Source organism: Falco biarmicus, chromosome 6, assembly GCF_023638135.1.
Source record: "Falco biarmicus isolate bFalBia1 chromosome 6, bFalBia1.pri, whole genome shotgun sequence".
NCBI lineage: Eukaryota > Metazoa > Chordata > Aves > Falconiformes > Falconidae > Falco > Falco biarmicus.
In genome coordinates, this window is record NC_079293.1 from 23,069,723 (window position 1) to 23,085,422 (window position 15,700).

The following is a 15,700-nucleotide window of genomic DNA, read 5'->3' on the forward strand; positions in this document are numbered from 1 at the left end:
TCCCATAACCCAGATTTATCAGATGCTGAAGTTGACCAATTTTGTGAAGTTTGAAGGTTTTTGATGAAATCGGCTTCTAGGGCAGTTGTCTAACTTCAAGTGATGTGGCTTAAGAAGTATGTATACTCTGCCTCACTTTCTATATGTACATATACATGACAAAGAGGTTAGAGAGCAATAGCATAAATGCAAAATTAATAAATTTTCCCTCCTATTCATTGCCTCCTTTCTCTACAAGTGAATGAAGAGCTTTCATGCTTATTATTGGCTCAAAGACACACTCATACTAGACTGTTTAGCTAATACAGTTCTTTCTTTGCCACTGACAAAGCTGCAGGTATGCTAATTTGTGCAACAGGCAAATCTAAAACATTGTGCTACTATTCTCCCTTCCACTCTCCCCTCTCTGCTAGCCTGCATTGCTTCTGCCTTCCAGGACACAAAATGCCCCAAGTCTGTCAATCCTCTTCCTAGGGGGTATCTCTTTGAGCTAGTTTTGTTCTCACATTTCTGCTTCTTCCTTCTCCAAAAGTGAGTTTATGAATTTCTGTTTCCTCTGCTCCCCATCCCTGGGAAAGAGCAGGGTTCTGCACTTCTGCTTTTTCCAGACTTAGTCCTGTCTGACATCAAAATGGAAAGGCTCACTTGGTGCTTTCTGAACAGGTCCATGCCTACTGTCTTGTCCCAGAAACAGGAGAACAAAACTGTTGGGAGAAAATGTAATACAAGAAGCCGGGAGTCTCTCAGAGACAGGGTTTGGAGGTAAGGACTCCCAGTGGGGCAGGTGTTGGGGAGGGGGAAGGAAGGTCCATTTTTCAAAATTGTAATTTCAGGCTCCTTGTGGACTGCAGTAGAGAATGCCTCTATTGCTTTTGAATCGGTGGTTGTTTTTCAGGACTAGAATGAAATAAAACCCAAATCACCTGAGATCGTGAAGTAATCATGTAGGGGCCACAGTTAGAACATGGTTTCTTACCTTTGCCACTGCAAAATCTGTATGTATATCCAGGTCTTGGGACAAAAGATGAGGAGCAGAAGAAAGCTGTAGATTTGGTACATATTTCAAGGCACCGTTCCTGCTTTAGGAGAATGTGCCTGCCCCTCTTTGCATATGACGGCCAGCACACAGGAGCCCAAAGACAGGAGGTTTTACTTTAAGGCATAACCCTTCTCATGGGTTACAACACTTCAGGTTGCATGAGTAAGTGCTGGTGTAAAGAGCAATGTGATTGATTCCAGTTATCAAAATACATTCTTTACTACAGGTGAGACATTAACAAGATTGTTTTCCTGAAGGTGAAGTCCTTTCCCCTTTCCATCTCATGAACAAAAAAAAAAACCAACCAAAACCAACCACCACAATACAAATCCTGTTGATCAAAATTACTGCCTTAGCTTTTTGCTTAGGTGATACAATTAAACTCTTATCTTCTTATGCATCTGATAGCATAGCTTGATTAGAACTAACTACATGGTATAAGTTATGTGTCTAGTCTAAGTAATATATTCACTAAATATTTAACTAGCTTGTGGAATGACTCCCAAAGCTGAGTTTTGCCAAGTGTTAAAAGGTTAACACTGCTCATGACAGTGTGATTCTATACTCAGTCTTTAATATGTAAAAAAGAATAAATAATGTATATACTTGCACTGAAATGCTTCTTAGGGCAAGCATGCCCATGTGTTGTGGTTTTTTGGGGTTTTTTTTGTACATAGAAAAAAGTTTGAAAGTCTATCTTACTGGCTTTTGGAGCTGGAGGTCCTGGTGGACACCAAATTGAATGTGCCCTTGCCACATATAAGGTTAGTGATATCCTGCGCTACACCAGGAGGAGTGTTGCCAGCAGGTGGAGGGAGGCAGTCCTTCCCCTTTACTGGTGAGGCCTCACCCGAGTGCTGTGTCCAGTTCTGGGCTCCTCAGTACTCGGAGAGAGATGTGGAATCACTTCCTGGAGGGAGTCCAGTGAAGGGCCATGAAGACGATTAGGGGGCTGGCGCAGCTCTCCCGTGGGGTGAGGCTGAGAGTGCAGGGCCTGTTCAGCCTTGGGAAGAGAAGGCTCAGAGGAATCTCATCGCTGTATATAAATACCTGAAGGCAAGGTGGAAAGAGGATGGAGCCAGGCTTGTGTCACCGGGCACTGAAAGAGCCAGAGGCATTGGGCACCAACTGGAACACAAGAGGTTCCTTCTGAACACAAGGAAATGCATGTTGTAACTGTGAGGGTGACCAAGCACTGGCACAGGTTGCCCAGAAAGCTGGCAGAGTCTTTTTCCTTGGAGATATTCAAAAGCCATCTTGACATGGTTCTGGACAACTCACTGCAGCTAGCCCTGCTTAAGCAGGGAGGTCCCTTCCACCTTCAACCATCCTGCGAGTGCAGAATGAAGCCTCTAGAATACAGGACTACAAACCAGAGTCCTGCTTCTTGTCATCCTAGCTACTGCCATCCTTCAGCAGCTTTTTGCTACAGAAGAGCAAGGCAGCAAGTGGTGAAAAGGAAAGGAATTTTAAGCCTGACTCCTGTCACCTGACAGCTGTAACAACTGAAAATTACAGATACTGCTCTTTCCAAACCTTTTAACTTCTTACAAGCAACTTTAAGTCACCTATGTTCCTCCTCAATTTAAAGGCTAGGGGAGGTCCCTCTCAGCTCTCTCCATACCTTTCCCTGATTTTCACATTATTTGCATCTTTAGTAATGGGCAGCTTCCTAGGCAATGGTGTGTCCTTTCAGAGCCTGCATTCTGCCTGCAGGAGGGATGGTTCCTTGCAGTCCCCAATCAAGAGACTTTCAGTCAGCACAATGGGTGAAGAGCTCAGCGCAGTAATAAACCAAATTCTGACTTTAGAACCTGTCTTTCAAACTCTCCAAGAAAGCAGGTAGCATCCATGTAGATACTTACAGGAAGTTTCCTGAAGGGTAGCAAAACTGTAACCATGGTAAAGGAGTGATTAATGGATGCCAGCCATCACCACCCACTGTCAAGGTTACCTAGGTCATCTAGGGTCACACAGGAAAGCAAGTCCACAACTATTACATTAGTTAAGTTAAATAAATGGGGTGCAAATTGCTGTTAAAATGCTTCTAGTTCCTTAACAAATCCAGTGACTACAGCAGTGCTTGGACTGGCAAAGTGAGGCTTGCAGCAATGTTCTGAATGAAGAGGAAGAAGAATGGACAGCATTGGCTCCACACCCAATTATTACCCATAGTAGCAGACACCTTAATTGAAAGAACGAAAAGACCCTGTATTGAAAAATCCACCTATCAGCAAATTCAATGGATTAGGTCACTATAACCACTGACATTTAAGTTAAAGTGAATAAAACTATCTCCTGAGGAAATAAATATACCCCTCTTCTCATGCAGCCTCTTAACAGTCCATCTGTCCTATTAAAAAAAGTGCAAATACAACCAATTACTGAAAAGCGGTAGCACTTGGACTGCTTGTATGCTTCTCATTCCATTACCCATTACTACTGAGGACAGGTTGTAGAAAGATCTTCGAAAATTTGAACTGATTAATCTCTATGCACAAGAGACTCCTAGGAATAATAGATAAAAACCATGATTTATTACGCTGTACAAAACTAGATTCAGAACAAGCAAGTGCAGAATATAGTACATTACATATTTGTTAAATTTCATTGACAAACCCAGAACTTCCCTAATTTTTCCTTTACCTGCCTAAGCCAAACAATTAATTTTGTTCTCCAGAATAGAAGAAAATAGCTTCCTGGAGAATTTATCATCTGATTACCTTGACAGAAGGTGCTTCAGCTCAGACCGACTTTCAGGGTTTCCCATAACTTGTAAAGACTTGTCAGGTTAGAACCTCAGTTGGTAATATAATCTCCTGCCACTGTACCAGTCTGGAAACAAGCAACTCCATTCTCATTACATTTCAATAATGTAGTCTTCTTAGAAGATTAATTGATCCAGTTGTATGTGTAGACATACCAAACTATAAATGTAAACTGTAGCTACCATCAAAAAAAAAGTGCACTTCCCAGTAGCCCCAGATTTGTCTCTTGAGTTATGCAGGAATGTGCCAAGATAGGTTATATATTTAAAGAAGTCCTTAAGAAAAATAAATATTTTTGCATAATTATGTACCAAGATCGGTTGATTTCATTCATTCATAGTTTCAACAACAGGTAAAGCCACAGCTATATTTATTTACTAGCTCACAATGATTAATGCCACCTTGGTAACTGATGTATTAAGAGTCCAAGAGAATATTGGCCTGTTCTTTCTAATAGTGCAAATTATATGGAGGTGTTTTGAAAACAGTGGCTTAAAGAAAGGATTAAAACAATAAAAAAGCCCCTCCTTTGGTCTCAGTAAGAGTAGTTTAACTCTCCCCAGATTTTCACAACTCCCCCACATAATTTTAACCAACTATTAAGGCGTCAAAAGAATGGATTTAAAGTTGAGATTAAAATGGTCTGTCTTGGACTTGGAAAAAGCCCACTGCAGATTTCCTGACAAAGAAAGATGTCTCCCCCTCAGCTCTTCTCTGCACAAAAACAAGACACCAAATAAACCCGACTGATAATCTCCCCCATCTTATTTTTTTTAAGCTACAACAAAACATTACACTTAAATATATTGCACACATGGCATAGTATATCCTGCCTGACTCTTCACAAAAATGGCCACAAACACAGAACAGCTACCGAACATCTCAAAATTTGAAGAGATCTATGAAATGCTGAGGAGATACTGGCATGAGACAGGTGTTCGGATCACTGGCTGTGCAGGGGTGTCCTGTATCCTGCAAAATGAAGGAGAAAAAAAAAGTTAAGTTCTCTTTCCATACCCAAAATCTCCCTCCACCCCCAATTAAAACAAACAAACGGCAAAAATTCACATATGGGCACATGGAACTACTTCCACTGTAAACAAACTGATAGGAACTTGCTCTTTTTATTTTCTTTAACTGTTTCAGACTAAGCTGTTAAAGCAAGCCTTTCCAGTTTGACTGTGGTAGCTTCAGGTTTTGGAAAAAACCCAACCCCTCCTACCAAAAGCAGAACCTGAATCAGAGCTCTTAAAAAGTTTCATAATCCTTATCCATTATTTTTTGATAAATGTATGAACCTAAATTATTTGTTTAATTAAACTCTGAAATCAACTATTACTTCAGGGTAGAAAATTAACTTCTTGCTTTCAAAGTGAAGCACAGCACACACTTCCTCCCCAAAAAAACCTTTTTTGACTTGTTTGAAGTCTCAGTCATAAGAGGTTTTCTGCCTTGCTTGTTTTCCTTTTTCCCCCCAACGTTTTTTTCTCCTCTTTCACTTCTACCTTTTCTCCACCTGAAAGCATTGCCTTACAACAGAAGTTAGCACCCAGGCAAGTTAGGAATGTAGAAGATGGACAGGAAAGGCTTTGTCATTACAAATTCACTAAGCCTGTAGTGTTTTCTATAGGTTTATTGCAGGAAGTTGAACTCAGCACAATTATCCGATTATTTAAGATTCAAATTCCTCTTCAAATGAAAAGTTCAGTTGTGCACCTTATTAGAACCCTCTAAAGGAAGGAAATGCTAGAGGTGTAATGAGAAGAAGGTCCCCGACAGTTCAGTGGACAGGTTAAACACATTTATCAATAATATTAAAGCTCAGAAACTGTCCTCCTCAGGTTTTAAGGGGTTTCCCCTCCCTTTTCCATCAGTGTTGGTGAATTTACCATGTGGGGCAAGAAAACCAGAGTAAATATATGGTAAGTAGATCACAGACCACTGCAAACTTCATTTCCTACGGAAATGAAAGAAATGAAGACACGTGCAATTCAGTACATAGAAGGAAAGAACCTGTAAATAATTTTTTCTTCTCACGTGGAAACTGAAATAAGGGAAGTGCTGGCAAAGATGCCACATTCCCATCCAAAGTCTTTGCTACACCAGTGCACTTAGGTGAAACACATTCTAAGTCCTACTCAGCTTTTCCAATAAAAATATCTATAGATATATTATCTGTATTTTTCCATTAAGTCTATAGATGACAACATGAAAATATTATGTATATCACCTCCTCATCCTCTCACTTTTTTTAAATAATTCCTTTAACATCACCCAAGAACCAGTTGTCACATTCATGACAAAGGGAAAAACGCCAAAAAAGAGAAGACAAATAGATTAGTCCCTGGGTAGAACTGCCTGTTTTGGGAAGCTGCAGATAAAAAAGAACAGAAGACTAAACCTGTAAGCATTAAACCTAACACCTTCATCTTCAGATGACATCTGCAAGGAAGAGATACACCACAGCAGAAAACACTCTTAAAGGGAGTTGCTAATGAGCTATCATCTCCACCCATTGCCATGTCAATGTTCTGTCCTTACTTCCCTAGCTTCCACAAAAAACACCATCAGAATTAGGATTCTGGAAAAGAAGCTAGAGTTTATCCTCTTTTAGCGCCTATTTATACTCCTAAATATTTCAGACTGAATTTGTAACATGGTATCTGCTTTGTTGTTCTGCACATCATCATAAAAATGCTTTTGAAAGCTCTGCTCGGTCAGGAATTACAGGTCCAATAAGACTCAGTAAGATCAGTTCTTGGGGTTTTATGTTATTAAAAACAACAGTAGAAACAGATGTTTTAAAAATTTTTAATTAAAAACAAACCCAGCAATTTTACAGTGGGGAAAAAAAGTGATGAGGACTGAAAAGGAAGAATCATAACTTTCCTGTAATTATGAGTATTCCTCCTTCAAAGAAAAGTGTATTTCCCTTGAAACTGCATTTAATAATAATTTAAATTGTACTTATTTTCAATGTACCTACTTAAAGCTAAAACAGAATTCTTTTAAATTAACAAGAAAATTCACCACATTTACTGGCAATTGTAGTTGTTCTCCTCCTCAAATTTTATCGTAACTGGACATTAAGAAGCACCCATAACAACTCTGGAGCTACAGTCCTTTTCTGTGTAGTTATCTCCACCATTATTTTATTCGGAAAGCAATGGTAAAATTGCCTCCTTCCACTCTCCCAAGTCACAATGCAGACTATTTTGGGAACTTCTTTTCAGAGAGACTCCTTCATAGAACTATGTATGACTACAGCATTCCAAGTGGAGTAAAATCAGGTTTAGTACTTTTGCGTTACAGAAAGTTATCTGAGGTTCACGTTACTCTCTTCAGATTTAAGTACTTAGTTAAATACAGCAGGGACTGCAAAAACAGTTTATAACAATGAATGCAGAAAACTCATTTCTTAGCAAAATCTAGCTGATCTCACTGGCACCATGCACCTATGGTTCCTAGTTTAAATGTCGTTAACAGGGAGTATGTCAATAATAAAATAGAATTCTGATGAGAAGCTGAGATGGAAAGTCATCACTACCTTATCCAATAGAAAAACAAGAAAAAAAGTATTCTTGTTGCTAAACTGTTGTGGGGAAACAAAATGAAAACAGAGTATCAAACAATTAGAAATGAACACGTTATTCACTTTGACATTACAGAACAGTAAGCACTGAAAACAGATGAGACACACAAGAAATACCTTGAGTAACAAAGCAAGGTGGTAGTCCTTTCAGATCATGAAGAAGGAAGCAGGAGGAAGAGCCATAAAGTAAAAGAAGCAGAGTTAAGGTTTATTGAGGCTAAGGTTCATACGCCATTTAGAAAAATAGTCTTATTCTTGTGGCAAATCACAAGCAGCTGAAGAACCCAGCACAAGCCCCAGAACAACTAAAAGCAAGTGTGAAGCATACCACTTATGCAAAACAATTACACTATTTTACATGAAGCCCTGGATGTTGAAAGAAGAAAAGGTATTTCAGCTTCTCTGACCACCTCTAGGATAACTCAAATGTGCTACTGAGTGAGCTAAGAAAATAAGAGCTGCCCCCAACTGCAATGTTGCCTAGTGGAACAGAAGAAACAGTATACACAAAAAGCATTCACAGAGGCATCAGTTAATAATTAGTTTGCCATTACTTTTACACTACTAAAATTATGTATTTTTCTCACTTTCATCACGGACCAAGAAGTCACTTCTCAAAGACAGTAATTCAATATGAAGAGTTTCTGATAATCATTCCCTGTAACACTGAAGAGTACAAGATGCTCCATTACATCACTTCCTACAATGAACTTGGGAGTCTCCTCCTTGTATTTAACATTACTATGGTCACAGGTTTTAAACAAATACAGGAATGCAAGTGCTGCTTCCTGAAAAGCTCTTGAAAGGACACAAAATGCAGGACTTAAAGAATTTTCTGTGTGCATACCTCTCACATTGCCAGTAATTACATTCTATTATCAATTCCATAAACTGATGAAAATTCTGCTCATCAGTAGCTAGGCCTGTGCTTTGTGGCTGCTTCAGAACCTCACTGCTTCGGTTCTTAGAAACTCTTAACTCTCAGCATAAATTTACCCACAACTAGTTTCTACAATTGATTTGCATCAAGGGTGTCCCTTAACTTAAATAGTTTCCCAAAGTAGTCTAAAGTTTATTCATCCCTTCTCTGTCTCTGAGAAGACTTTATGGAGAGCAGTCACATTCCTTATTAGCTTTAACACAGCTAAGTTAAAAGAAATTAAGCTCTGCTAGTCTTCATGCCCTGTTCACTTAATTACTTTTCCCTCTGCAACTATTTCAATGTTTTGCTCTGTTCTTAAGTGATAGGAGAACAAAAAAAAAAAAAAAAAAGTGAAATACCAAGAACTGTTCACTTTGCCTGAAGTTCTTCTGAATGCCCTTGAAAGCTAAAGCTGCCTGATTTTTGAAGTGTACCGTTAAAAGAAGAAACTAAATTTTTACATGTTATAAACTGAAGGACCCAGTGCTTTCATTTGTTTCAAAACTCAAACATTTGCTACTTTTCCTCTGTAAAGTAACTGTAATTTCTCTTTTAAAGTTTTTGGTGTTTGGTTTATGGGTTTTTGTACTATACACCCAATGGAATTAGGTAGAGTAAAAGCTTCAGTTGAGAACAAAAAATTGTACATTACAGATACAATTATATGTCAACCACTCATATACATATTTAATCTAATAATCTGGCTAATCAAGTATGATACTGAAGCTTGGATAAATTGTCAAAGCCTGATAAATACAAAATCATCCTCAAGGACAGAACATGCTTCATGGTAAACATCAAAATCAATGTAAAATGCATTCTGAATGAAGTATTTTCACCTATCGCAGAATTTTTCTAGAACTAATAAAGTACCTCCTGTCTCACAGCCCCCCCACTTTGCTTCTCATCTCCCTTTAGAAAGCTTAGGAGAGGATATAGATACAAGTACTTGAAGAAGCAGAACTGTTTTTCCCCCCACATAACTCAGTGACTAGCACTACTATATTCACATTGCCCTGTAAACAGAGGACTTTTTCAGACCAATGGTGAACCTCTTTGTGTCCCTGCCAATAAGATGCTGATTGTGCAGAAATCAATTTGTTTAACAATGTATTTCACAGATTCACAGAATGGTTGGGGTTGGAAGGCACCTCTGGAAATCACTTAGTCCAACCCCCCGCTAAAGCAGGTTGCACAGGATTGTGTCCAGATGAGTTTTGAATGCCTCCAGAAAAGGAGACCCCACAGCCTCTCTGGGCAGCCTCTTCCAGTGCTCTGGCACCCTCAAAGGAAAGAAGTTCTTCCTCATATTCAGATGGAACTTCTTGTGTTGCAGTTTCTGCCTGTGGCCCCCCATCTAGTTGCTGGGCACCACTGAAAAGAGCCCGGCTCCATCCTCTTGACACTTGCACACATTAGTAAGGATCCCCTCTCCCAGTCTGCTCTTCTCTATGCTAAACAGGCCCAGCTTTCTCAGCTCTTCCTCGTAAAAGAGATGCTCCAGTCCCCTCATCTTCATAGCCCTCCGCTGGACCCTCTCCAGTAGCTCCCTGGCTCTCTTGAATTGCTCTTAGTCATTCTTGACACAAGTTCTTCAGCAATTGCCCAAGCTTTTCCCAGCAGAAGCCAATTCCGACTACCTGCTTTCCTACTATTAATTTAGCAAAACATATTAATACCTGGAAAGGCGCCTGTGATATCAGGAACATCCAACTTCAAGGTAACATCAACATGCTACTTCTATGAAAGCTAGCTTATCCTGTTAAGCAGCCTAATTTTAAAACAAAAAAAGCAACTCCTCTTCAATCACAGAAAGATGACACAAGAGCAACTCATTTTTGTGAATTAGAATATAAGTGTTTTCCAAGATTTCTGAAACGTTTCTTGTTCTGTTGTCCACTTAGCATTACCCATATTTAGTCTTTGAGCTGCAAAATTAAAGAAGTCTCACTAACTAGAAGGCTAGATTATGGTGCAACACAAAGTAAAAGCAGGAATATGTGTTTACACACAAGTTAAACATGAAAATGCTCTACAGAAATTAAAATCACTCTAAGACAGAACATGCTTCATGGTAAACATCAAAATCAATGTAAAATGCATTCTGAATGAAGTTTAAAACATTCCTCCAAGCTTCACAGGGGACAGAAGCAAGACTATAAAAATGCAGAGTTTTACAATAATGTGGTAGGAATACTACAGTAATAAGTTCTCATTAGTGATAAATTGATTGCCATGCCATCATTAGAAAAGGGATGTCATAAAATGGCTAACTTCCCACAAGTTCCTAAAACTTCGCATAAGAGTAAATAGATACAAGATGACACAGTGCAACTCTTTCCACATGACACTTTTCCTTGCAATTCTAAGTACTGAGTTTATCAGCCAACAAGAGGCAAGAATGCCAGATAAAGAATTACTTCGGAATTTAATACTGTTTTAATATCTATAAAACTTCTAGAAGGGTTAAATATTAGTTGTCTAATCACATTTTACATAAGTTTACATGAGAAAGCTGACAAGATGATCACCTGTAGCTGTTTGAACTTATTTCTGATTACCTATTTTAAAGCTCTTACCTTCCAAAACAGAATACTGCAGTGTCGACAGAAATGCAAGGTATCCCCGTACTGTTCCTTTATTGGGTAGTATTTCTGAAGCGCAAAGTACATCAGCTTCCAGTCAATGTGACCTTTCTCTGATGGAATCAAATGCCTACAAAACTAGACATAAAATTAAAGCTTTAAAATTGTTAAAGAACTAGTCAAATCAGGTAAAGGACTGGGAAGTGGGGGGAAGGTAGTTAAACTGAAGTTTTGTAACTGGAATTCTTTGAAGTCAATAATCTGACATCACATGTCTATGCAAAGCAGCGAGAGAGATCTAGCCACAAAAAAATGGAAGGTAAACCACTAAAAATAGAAGGGTGCACATTTGCCAAGTAGGCCATACACAGCCAATCTAATTCTACTGTCTTGAAATGATTCTAATTATAGTCAAGAACCATGTAACAGAAACAATGACGCTGTAAGTGATTACTTTTATACCTTATAAAAAACCACTCAGGAATGAGATTTTTTCTTAAATTACTGTGCATTTCAAATGGTGGTTGTTAAGACAGTAACTACAGATTTGAGTAATTCTTTTTCTTTCATTTTGAAAGTATACATATGATTATTTTTCTCATTTACTTATCTTTCTAGAAGGATAGCATTAATCAGTGATTGATGTACTTCTTGAGGACATAATCTGCAAATAAAGATTAGCTGATGCACAATGGCTATTTCTCCACAGCTTAATACACAGCCAAGGTTTATTAAGTATGTATTTGTAAAAGGCTTCTGTTCTGCTCAGTGTGGATCAATGCCAATACATTAAGGGCTCTCTTCATTGACAACTCCTAAATGAAGGGAACAGCCCTGCCTGCCTTCAGCTATACTTCACTTAGTTTCATAATAGCTTCCCTGTGTAGAGTTCTCATTCTTTCCAAAAGCGCTCTTCAGACTTCAAATATGTTTTTGTGGGCATTTCAATGGTTCAACAAATACACTGCAGAGGACAGGAAAACCAACCCAATACAATTCTGTAGCTTATTAAGGTAGCACACTTTTAAACAGAGAAAGCAGAATTTGATAGTGGAAAACAAAGTAATTAGATTTCTATCATTAATAACCTAGTAAGAAATTAATTGTGAACAATTAGTATACAGTGTTTCTAATGCATTCCAAGTGTCCTTTATAAGGCACAAGGCTAGCCAACTCTACCAAAATGCTTAAGTCATCTTTTTCCCAGCATTACCTTTGTATAACAGCTTCCTCTCCAACCAGTTTTGTCACTGTTCAATAGAGCTTACCTCACCCTAGCCTCAAAATCCACCCAACTGCTACATTAAGCTTAAATTTACCCTTAACACCTCACCTCGCATTCTTCAGAGCTGCTGCCGTAGGAGGGTTTTTCAGTTTGCCTTTGGCTGTCTATATTCTCCATGAAGTTCTTTCTAAAGCCTTTCATCTCACCAAAATTTTTATCTAGGGCAACTGCACATGAGTTAATTAATCTTCACTTCTACCTTTCCTGTTATAATAGTACTTAATCTGGTAGTCGCAAACCAAACAGTACCACTTCAATCTCTCAGATTTAAGAATGCAGATTTTCACTTTCTCCAGTCTGGAATGTACTAGGTTTTTAAAGTTCTTCCTCCAGCTCTGATGAGGTAACTTCTATTTTCATAGCTTTATTTTCACCTAGTCTGATACTATCCCAGCATACATTACTTGTCAGAAAGTGACAACAGTTCTGAAGGCATTCCTAGATTGCTTTAATACCTTTTATGAGAAAGGCACAGAAAATTAATTTCTCTTTTGTTCTTAGTTTCAAAATTTGAGTAATTTGTTCTGTTCTTTTTTGCAAAATCCCAATTTTGGTTCCACCAGACATGCACATAGCCCAAAAGTTTGAACAATGTGTCCGCTTACCTTGGTTAATAAAAGAAGTTCTACTTTAGGTACTAAAATTAGAAACACCTTAGAGGTATCCTCTACTGCACTTGTTGGGGACTGTGTAGTTTTAAAAAAAATTACCTTACAGTAGACATTTTTTAAAATAATGCAAGGACACAGTCTGATAATTATCTCAAACTCACAGGCATGCTGAATACAATTTTTAGTATGAACCAAGGCCCCAAAAAGACATTTTCACTATTACCACACACTTGCATTTTTACCTCAAAAAGGGTGAGTTCACACTCCTTTATTAGTATACCATATCGCAAAGATAAGGGCCACATTTATGCAAATTACAGAGTATTACCTGCTTTTCTGCAAAATGATACTGGCAGAGTTTTTTCCACAACTGTCTGTCTTCACTAAGCATGTACAAAGTTGGGGTCACTTGACCCAGAGTAATAATGTCCCAGCCATCAGAGAACCTGTATAAGATGTTGTTCAGCATATGGAGAGGGAGATCGCTAAGCGTAAGACCATTGTTGACTTGCTGGAAACAAAACAAAACAAAAAAACAAACAAACAAAGAGTTGAAGACTTTTTAACTACAAAATCCTGACAGCACAAGGTACAAATAAGATTCTTACTTTAGAGGTATCTCATGTCTCTAGTTTAGTTTGTACAGAACCATTGAGTAATACCTACGGTTAATTCTGTGATACTTTGATTACTTGGCTACCATTATTCTTTAACTGCTGCTGTTGAAAACAATGTGTACAGGTACAGAAAAAGCTAGAGACTGTAGCTTTACAACTTATACATTTCCTACTGTTAAAATAAACACATCCTAATTCTTTATTTAAATTTCAAATAATTTTAAAACAATTCTGTTCTCAGAAAACAGTTCAAGAGTATAGTTTTAAAACTATGATATATTCAATTCCATCTTTGCGAGAAGTGTGCTAAAACTCTACTATAATAAAATTATAAACCAGTTATTTATAATAACTAATTATAATAAATTATTTTTTATTGAGAAACAGAGCACATGTCAATTTGCCTTAAGTCAACTAGAGGACAGAATACAAGACTGAAGAGCAGAAATACATAATGAAAATATGAAAAAGGCAGAGACAGAATAGATGTTAATTTCTGATGTCTGGAGATAGTTCCCCTCATATATAAATGAGGAATTCTGCAAGGGACGACAGACCAGAGCACCGAGAAAGCTTGAACTGAGAGCATACACCTATGCTGAACTTTAACAGGGTAACCTACAGCACAACTCCTACATGACTCAACCTGGAGCTATACTGTCAGATGGCACAAAGCCCAACGCACCTGGAGGGCAACGTCCCAGCTGGTGAAGGAGGGAGTGTGGGTAGTAGCTGCTGGCCCTACCTAAGCTGAGCTGCCTAGTCGCAAGGTGCTGGCAGCACAGCAGCTGTACTCTAGAGGCTCTCACTTGTATCAGTTTATTTCACAACCATTCATCTCACTTACAATCTTTCCACAGTGTCATCTGTTATAAACATCTCTGAGATTATCGTGCTGTTCTGGAATATGTGAGCACTACAGATGCAAAGTTTCTTATCAGTTATTTCAACCAAAGTAAACCAGCTCAGATTGAAGAGTCACACTGGAAAGAAACAAATGCAGCAACTGCAGTGTCTCAAAACTGTCTATGCTATGGCTGCTTGGCATATGAAAACAGCTGAGACTGGGCTCCCAACTTCTCCTTCCTATTCCAAAATTAGCTGTTCTATTCAGACAGACAGCACACGCAGCAAGAATTTCAAAATTTCATAGGTGAAAGCAAACAGATGAAACAGTTGTGTGGCTATACTGTGAGCAAGTATCTTGCAGCATTTCTTCCTCCAGGAGTAATGCAGACAGGCTAAAAAAATTGCCTGCTTATCATCAAAGTCTTCACTATAAAAACTTGGAACAGTGCATACCACATGCTTTGAATGAAGTTACACGATTAGAATCCAGATGCTGAAGTCATTATCCTTTTTTCACAAACAGCAATTGTGCTAATGAATACAGCTGTAAAATTGCTACTTGAATATTTTATTTCTGTTTTATTGATCCACCTCTAAAATTCCTTTTAGATTCCCCCCCCCCCCCCCCCGTAGCAGAACATTTACTTTGGAATTAGAAATTGAAATTGGTATTTTCTCCATCTCTATCTAACAATCTAGAGACACACATTTTGAAATTTATTTAGGTGAGAAAAACAATTAAATCTATACAGCTTTACCACAAACCAGCAAAACAGGCAATGTAGCAGCCCTCATTACAAAAGAGCTATTAAAATGTTAGAAAATTAAGTTGATTCCCTTTAATTAATTTCATATTACTTCTGTAAAAACAAACAGCTAAAACTGTTCACTTATAAATCATAAACCAAAGTTCCATATAGTTCCCCTCCCCCATTACTTTTTAGCATGACTTAACATACCTTGTTCATCTGAAGGTTTTTTAGTTGTTGTTGCCACAGAAGGATAGTTTCTAATCGACAAATCCAAATATTGATGTTCCCTACCAACACAGATTTTCCTACTCCCCTAATCAGTATACAGAGAGTAGAACTCAGATCCTGTAGAAGATCTTTGATTAATCGTGGATTATATTGGTCTTCCATGACTGGAAAACAAAGCAAACCAAATACAATTTTGGTTAACTCAGTTAACCAAGCTAATAAAGTTAGCTTCAGCTAATCAACACTTTTTTAGATTAAGTAATTAAAATTCAACTGTGTGTGTGCAACTAGCTGCCTGATTTCCACCACCATATTCATTAATACTGTTCCATAAGTGCAAGATCAAGAATTCACAACTTCACAGGCAAATTTGATGTAGCACTTCATGCTATGCGTTTAAAATGTGAATAACTAGTTATAAATCCATTTTCTTCTGTTCAGATCTGATAGTA

General features: G+C 38.1%; 1 protein-coding gene across 5 annotated transcripts in view; it reads right to left on the reverse strand.

Annotated features, from left to right (window-relative positions):
* Positions 1–3,554: 3,554 nt before the first annotated feature.
* The window catches only part of FBXO25 (F-box protein 25), a 29,831-nt gene continuing 17,685 nt past the window's right edge, over positions 3,555–15,700 (reverse strand). For 3 of the 5 annotated variants that reach the window (XM_056343149.1, XM_056343147.1, XM_056343150.1), the window contains 4 exons: positions 15,228–15,412; positions 13,131–13,313; positions 10,901–11,044; positions 3,555–4,779 (listed from right to left, as the gene is read on the reverse strand). In XM_056343149.1, coding sequence (XP_056199124.1) covers positions 4,690–4,779; positions 10,901–11,044; positions 13,131–13,313; positions 15,228–15,412 — 602 coding nt within the window. In that variant the 3' untranslated portion in view covers positions 3,555–4,689. Of the gene's footprint in view, positions 4,780–7,516; positions 7,544–10,900; positions 11,045–13,130; positions 13,314–15,227; positions 15,413–15,700 lie in introns of all 5 variants that reach the window. The other 2 variants (XM_056343148.1, XM_056343146.1) reach the window with 1 other exon arrangement.